The sequence below is a fragment of the Coregonus clupeaformis genome, chromosome 5 (genome assembly GCF_020615455.1).
Source record: "Coregonus clupeaformis isolate EN_2021a chromosome 5, ASM2061545v1, whole genome shotgun sequence".
In the NCBI taxonomy this organism is placed as follows: Eukaryota; Metazoa; Chordata; class Actinopteri; order Salmoniformes; family Salmonidae; genus Coregonus; species Coregonus clupeaformis.
The window spans coordinates 41,324,723-41,332,222 of record NC_059196.1 but is presented as its reverse complement, the minus strand read 5'-3'; the positions used below and the strand labels follow the sequence as shown (position 1 = coordinate 41,332,222).

Sequence of the window (7,500 nt, the reverse complement as noted above, 5' to 3'; positions counted from 1 at the left end):
CAGACTAACCTGTTCTAGAATGCTCTGCAGTCTCTAATCACTCACCTGTTCTAGAATGCTCTGCAGTCTGTCAGATTCACCTGTTCTAGAATGCTCTGCAGTCTCTTAGACTCACCTGTTCTAGAATGCTCTGCAGTCTTTCAGACTCACCTGTTCTAGAATGCTCTGCAGTCTTTCAGACTCACCTGTTCTAGAATGCTCTGCAGTCTTTCAGACTCACCTGTTCTAGAATGCTCTGCAGTCTCTCAGGCTCCAGGTCGATGACATACTTCCGCTCCTGCCGGCGGTCCAGGTCTTCTAGCAGACGACGGTACGCTGCCTCGTTGAAACTCTCCACGCAGATGGCACTCACCTGCACAGAGACAGAGCAATTAACCTGTGTTTGTGTCCGTGTGTGTATATGTGAGTGTGTGTGTGTGTGTGTTTGCGTGCATGCGCCCATGTGGTGCTCACCTGCCAACCGTTTTGACCTGCTCGCTCCATGATTGCCTGTAGGATGGCGTAACCTATACAACAGATCAGAGACACAAAGACAACCACTCAGACATCATCAAACTGGAGAGATGCCAGCCAGGCCACAAAAATAACATTCCAGAAAATGTAAGCTGAAGATAAAACAAATAGATCAAATGAAGTCAACAGAAACAGTGTCTTGGAACAATCAAACTAAACAGAGACACTGCAAAACACTCCAAATCCCAGACGCTCCTTCCCTCGCATCCTCACTCCTTCCCTCTTCCTTCTTGTCTGTCTAGTGCAATCCTTCGTTACAGTACCCGTCACGCCCCAAAGGTACTGTCCTGATCGCCTGTCTCTGACACCTCTGCTGTCTGTTCCTGTCTCCATCACCCCCCTGTTTGTCTCTCTCACCCTGATGCTTCCATCATTATGTCCACAGTTCCCCCAAAGACTCCCAGCAGCCATCAACAACAGCTGTCCCTGTGTAAACACTCCTCAGTTGGAGGTTAACAGTGTGGCTGTCTGCCTGTCTGTCTGCCTGTCTGTGTGTCTGCCTGTTTGTCTGCCTGTCTTTCTGTCTGTCTGTCTGTCTGTCTGTCTGTCTGTCTGTCTGTCTGTCTGTCTGTCTGTCTGTCTGTCTGTCTGTCTGTCTGTCTGTCTGTCTGTCTGTCTGTCTGTGTCCAGACTATCTAACATTATAGCTGTGTCTGTCTGTGTCCACACTATTTAACAGTGTGGCTGTCCTGTCTGTCTGTCTGTCTGTCTGTCTGTGTCCAGACTGTGTAACAGTGTGTCAGTCAGTCAGTCAGTCTGTCTGTGTGTCTGTGTCCAGACTGTGTGTGTCTCCTGGCCGGAGCCTAGGCCTGACTATACAAAAGACAACAGGAAACATTTAAAAATGACAAAATAAAACAGCTTTATAGACCCAAAATGTCAGGTGACACATGAACACATAAAAGAAGGCTTGGGAACGGATTTTTGTCAACCAATGGGCACACAGCTTCCCAGTCTCACATGCATGTAGGCCTACAAAAACCTCAGTGTGTTTCTATGTGCCTTCCTCCCAGTTTCAAATGCTTTACAACAGATGAACCCTCAGTAGCTGCAGAACCTAAATCTGAGTGTGTGTGTGTGCCCCGCCATGCAGTCTGCAGAGCACGGAGCATAAAACAGATCCCTCTTACTGCCCATTTTCCACCACATTGCCGACAGCACGGGGCTGATGGGAAATGCTAATGAACGGCCCTGCCTCTGCGGAGCACGGGTGAGTGAAGCGGAAACCGCACCTCCTATCCCCTTGGTGTTGACCTAGCCAAGCCGGGCCACAGAGAGACTGGCAGAAGGGAGGCACACACACACTGAGAAAATGCAATGTGTGGTGGGACTGGCACTGCTAGCCACTCAGAGGGCATAGAGATCCTGGCATGGCGTGTGGATGTGGGAATGTCTGGTTTAGGGTTCCGTGCTGAGTATTCCCATGACGATAGTCCGGAGTGGAGGGCATCAGTTGTGTCCACTCTGTCAACACACACAGCATCAAGGGGAACAGGCTCACTTTAACCTCAGTCAGCCTCTCCACAGATAATCACAGTCACAGTTACAGTTAGTTCAGTAACAAGATGTGTTAATGACTGGGTTGAGCTGTGTGAATGACTGGGTTGAGCTGTGTGAATGACTGGGTTGAGCTGTGTGAATGACTGGGTTGAGCTGTGTGAATGACTGGGTTGAGCTGTGTGAATTACTGGGTTGAGCTGTGTGAATTACTGGGTTGAGATGTGTTAATGACTGGGTTGAGACATGTTAATGACTGGGTTGAGCTGTGTGAATGACTGGGTTGAGACATGTTAATGACTGGGTTGAGCTGTGTGAATGACTGGGTTGAGCTGTGTGAATTACTGGGTTGAGATGTGTTAATGACTGGGTTGAGCTGTGTGAATGACTGGGTTGAGCTGTGTGAATTACTGGGTTGAGCTGTGTTAATTACTGGGTTGAGCTGTGTGAATGACTGGGTTGAGCTGTGTGAATGACTGGGTTGAGCTGTGTGAATTACTGGGTTGAGCTGTGTGAATTACTGGGTTGAGCTGTGTGAATGACTGGGTTGAGCTGTGTGAATTACTGGGTTGAGAAGTGTTAATGACTGGGTTGAGCTGTGTGAATGACTGGGTTGAGCTGTGTGAATTACTGGGTTGAGCTGTGTGAATTACTGGGTTGAGCTGTGTGAATGACTGGGTTGAGCTGTGTGAATTACTGGGTTGAGAAGTGTTAATGACTGGGTTGAGCTGTGTGAATTACTGGGTTGAGCTGTGTGAATTACTGGGTTGAGCTGTGTGAATGACTGGGTTGAGCTGTGTGAATGACTGGGTTGAGCTGTGTGAATTACTGGGTTGAGATGTGTTAATGACTGGGTTGAGCTGTGTGAATGACTGGGTTGAGCTGTGTGTATGACTGGGTTGAGCTGTGTGAATGACTGGGTTGAGCTGTGTGAATGACTGGGTTGAGATGTGTTAATGACTGGGTTGAGCTGTGTGAATTACTGGGTTGAGCTGTGTGAATTACTGGGTTGAGCTGTGTGAATTACTGGGTTGAGCTGTGTGAATGACTGGGTTGAGCTGTGTGAATGACTGGGTTGAGCTGTGTGAATTACTGGGTTGAGAAGTGTTAATGACTGGGTTGAGCTGTGTGAATGACTGGGTTGAGCTGTGTGAAATACTGGGTTGAGCTGTGTGAATGACTGGGTTGAGCTGTGTGAATGACTGGGTTGAGATGTGTTAATGACTGGGTTGAGACATGTTAATGACTGGGTTGAACTGTGTAGAGTGCCCACTCCCTCCATTCAATTCTCCTCTCTCCTCTTTCCACTCTCCTCTTTCCTCCTTCCTCTCTCCTCTCTCCTCACTCCTCTATCCTCACTCCTCTCTCCTCTCTCCTCTTTCCTCTCTCCTCTTTCCTCTCTCCTCTTTTGTCTCTCCTCTTTCCTCTCTCCTCTCTCATCTTTTGTCTCTCCTCTCTCCTCTTCCCTCTCTCCTCTCTCCACTCTCCACTCTCCACTCTCCTCTCTCCTCTCTCCTCTTTCCACTCTCCTCTTTCCTCCTTCCTCTCTCCTTTCTCCTCACTCCTCTATCCTCACTCCTCTCTCCTCTCTCCTCTTCCCTCTCTCCTCTTCCCTCTCTCCACTCTCCACTCTCCTCTCTCCTCTCTCCTCTCTCCTCTCTCCTCTCTCTCCTCTTTCCTCTTTCCTCTTTCCTCTCTCCTCTCTCCTCTCTCCTCTTTCCTCTTTCCTCTTTCGTCTTTCCTCTCTCCTCTCTCCTCTTTCCTCCTCCTCTTTCCTCTCTTCTGCTTCCTTTTGGATTGATTAGATTGATTGATTGATTGACTGAGTGACTGATTAACTGGCTGACTGACTGACTGTGATTGATTAATTGATTGTGTATTGTTTGATTGACAGCTGGTACCTCTGTCTGTGTCGTAGAGGAATACAAAGCGGCTCCAGTCGTAGTGGTCCAGCAGAGACAGCAGAGCTCCTCTGATAGAGGGGCGGAGCTGAAGTGTGAACTGGCCCTCCCCCTCCGTGGGGAAACTGGGTGTGACCAGGGAGATGTGCAGAGCGCTGCAGAACGACGTCAGGGTGTGCACCGAACGCTTGTCGTACAGGCCGAAGATTGCAAACACACCCCGTGAGTACTGCGAACAGACTGCAGGGAGAGAGTGAGAGAGAGGGAGGAGAAAAGGGGATGCTTAAACGCTAATTGTACTGAGAACGCTTAAAGGCTAATTGTACCTTATAAATGCAATAGACATCGAGTCAGAAGAACACATTATGAATACTGAGAACAGAATGCAGGCAGACAGGCAGAGAAAGAGATGCTCATTAATATATATTCACACAGTGGAATCTCGTGAAATACGTCAAACATTTTAACAAGTGGATGCTTCAGTTTGTGTCGTCCATAATTACAACAACAAATTGCAGCTGCTGGGTGCATGTGAGAGTGTGTGTGTGTAACTGTGCTTGTCAAAAGAGCTGACAAAACACAGAAAATTATATTTGCAACTTGATTTTCATATCACAGAAATGTCTCCCAGTAGTTATTTTGGCCCTCTCAACAATACCAATTCCACAGTAGAGAGCCAAACACTACTGACATAATTACTACACAAACAATCAGTTCCCCCTGACTCCTAAATAATTATGACTCGTCTCACTGTTACAATTCCATGCTGATGTTATGTATGCAATTCATCTCCCTAAAACCCTGCAGCTCTTCCAACAGGGAAAGAGAGAGCAAGAGAGAGAGAGAGAGAGAGCGAGAGAGAGAGAGAGAGGGAGAGAGAGAGAGAGAGAGAGAAGGAGAGAGAGAGAGAGAGAGAGAGAGAACGAGAGAGAGAGAAGGAGAGAGAGAGACAGAGAGATAGAGAGAGAGAAAGAGAGCAAGAGAGAGAGAGAGAGAGAGAGAGAGAGAGAGAGAGAGAGAGAGAGAGAGAGAGAGAGAGAGAGAGACAGAGAGAGAGAGACAGAGAGAGAGAGAGAGAGAGACAGAGATTGAGAGAGAGAGAGAGATAGTTATCTCTGACGTCTTCTGTCGCTTGTCTGCAAACTTTCCCTCTCCTTTCCCTCTCCTCCACAGTATGTCACTCATCCACTGGTTTGTTAAAGAAGGCTGATGCGATTCGTTTGGATTATGCATCCGTTGTGTAGCTTTCATATCCTGCTACACACACACACACACACACACACACACACACACACACACACACACACACACACACACACACACACATACACATACACACCCTAGTCCTGCCTCACACTGTGTGTTTCTAAGACCCTGGGAAGTGTGTGTTTGTAGTTACTGTAGGTTCAGAAGATGTGTCTCCTATTCCAGGAACAACATATTCTATTCACAGTCTTTCTGATCGAGTACCATAGAGATTTACACACTACTCAAAATCAAGTATACACTCTACTCTCTCTCTCCCCCTCTCCCCCCTCTTTCTCCATTCATTCTTCTTTCAGACATGTTTTTTGAAGTAGAAGCCCAGCCTGCGTCATAGACCTGCTCCTAACCAGAAAACCCTATAGGCTCTGCTCTAAACCTCGGTCTCCATCCCTCCCTTTTTATTGGTCTCTCACATTCCTTGTTTTTCTTTCTTCCTCCATCCCCCTCTAAACTTTTGTATTTTATTTCTCTCTCTCCCTTGCTCTCTCTCTCTAACTTGCTTATTCCTCCATCCATTTCTCTCTCTCTCTCTCTGGGGAGTAAAAGTGATTCCATTATCTTCTGTGATAAGCCCCAGTCTGGGAAACAGAGTGAGCGAGGCTGCTTTGGCACACTGTGCAGGGCCCTGAACCTGGGCCGAGATGAAGAGAGACACTGTGCAGGGCCCTGAACCTGGGCCGAGATGAAGAGAGATTAGACACTGTGCAGGGCCCTGAACCTGGGCCGAGATGAAGAGAGATTAGACACTGTGCAGGGCCCTGAACCTGGGCTGAGATGAAGAGAGATTAGACACTGTGCAGGGCCCTGAACCTGGGCTGAGATGAAGAGAGACACTGTGCAGGGCCCTGAACCTGGGCCGAGATGAAGAGAGATTAGACACTGTGCAGGGCCCTGAACCTGGGCCGAGATGAAGAGAGATTAGACACTCATTACATCATAAAAGAGACCAAAGTCCACATGGGAGACACTGTGTTCAAAGCTGTTTCATTTCATTGACTCCACTAACAGAGTAAAGGCGCCCGCATGCTTCCCATCCGAAACAGTTCAGAACAGTTTGTGCTAATATTATGATTACATTTTGTGACGTTTATGTCCCTTTTGGTCTTCGGCAAGGGTTTACGCCCCTTCGTCGGTGATTGGTCAATAGTAGGGATTCTTCAGTGAATTATTTGTTGTCATTCAATGAGATACGACTCATTTTCATGCAAATTTTTTCACTTGAGAAGTACTGCACAAACCATCTTGGCTAGATGTTAAATTGCGCAACTATGATCTCCTCGGCAAAAACGTCAAAATGAATGACAGATTTCTTGAGTTATCTTAGATGAATTCTGACTATTTTGAGGAAGTGTGTACTGGCTATAGCGTTTCAAGATGGCCACTTTTTTTCCATTTTCAAGCAAATGTCTTTTAAGGGAGTATGTGAGGCACAGACGTTCACTTCGCCTAGCCGAGTTCTGCTACAAGCAAACCGAGTATTCAAACCCCTTAACAGAGTTCCCCTTGGCTCCCAATGCACACTAGAAGCAGTTTGAAATGTGTAACTACATTGCTTTCTCTATCTCTCTATTGCACCTTTCTCCTTCATCCAACCATGTCCCTGTCTTCTTTCTCTTCATCCATCCATTCATCCATCCATTCATTCATTCATCCATCCATCCATCCATCCATCTCTGTTTACCTCCCTGTCTAGCCTCCTACTGCTATTTTTACACCATGTCTCTTCAGCAACCTGACCAGTATGATACCACCAATTTTGTTGATACAATAAAGACAATTTCTTACACAGATTAACAACATGTAACAGATATGTGTAGTTTAAAAGCCCATCCCTACAGAGTGCCTCAGCAGCAGATATGTGTTGTTTAAAAGCCCATCACTACAGAGTGCCTCAGCAGCAGATATGTGTAGTTTAAAAGCCCATCACTACAGATGCCAGAGAGAGGCGTCATAATAAAATGTCTACTAAGCTTCTTTCTTCAAATATTAATGAGGAGAGCGGAGGAACAGCATGGTGCATCATCACCACAGTAAAACCACCACAGGAGAACTAGCCCACAGAGACTAATACAGTCTCACCCTCTCTCTCTCTCCCTCTCTCTCTCTCTCTCTCTCTCTCTCTCTCTCTCTCTCTCTCTCTCTCTCTCTCTCTCTCTCTCTCTCTCTCTCTCTCTCTCTCTCCTCTCTCTCTCTCTCTCCCTCTCTCTCTCTCTCTCTCTCTCTCTCTCTCTCTCTCTCTCTCTCTCTCTCTCTCTCTCTCTCTCTCTCTCTCCCCCTCTCTCTCTCTCCCTCTCTCTCTCTCTCTCTCTCTCTCTCTCTCTCT

General features: G+C 47.1%; 1 protein-coding gene across 7 annotated transcripts in view; it reads right to left on the bottom strand.

The window, feature by feature from the left end:
- Positions 1-7,500, bottom strand: part of LOC121558060 (glutamate receptor 4) — a 188,241-nt gene that overhangs the window by 86,508 nt on the left and 94,233 nt on the right. For all 7 annotated transcript variants that reach the window (XM_041871541.2, XM_041871542.2, XM_041871543.2 and 4 more), the window contains exons 3-5: positions 3,912-4,151; positions 454-506; positions 221-352 (exon numbers count right to left, since the gene is read on the bottom strand). In XM_041871541.2, coding sequence (XP_041727475.1) covers positions 221-352; positions 454-506; positions 3,912-4,151 — 425 coding nt within the window. The remainder of the gene's footprint in view (positions 1-220; positions 353-453; positions 507-3,911; positions 4,152-7,500) is intronic.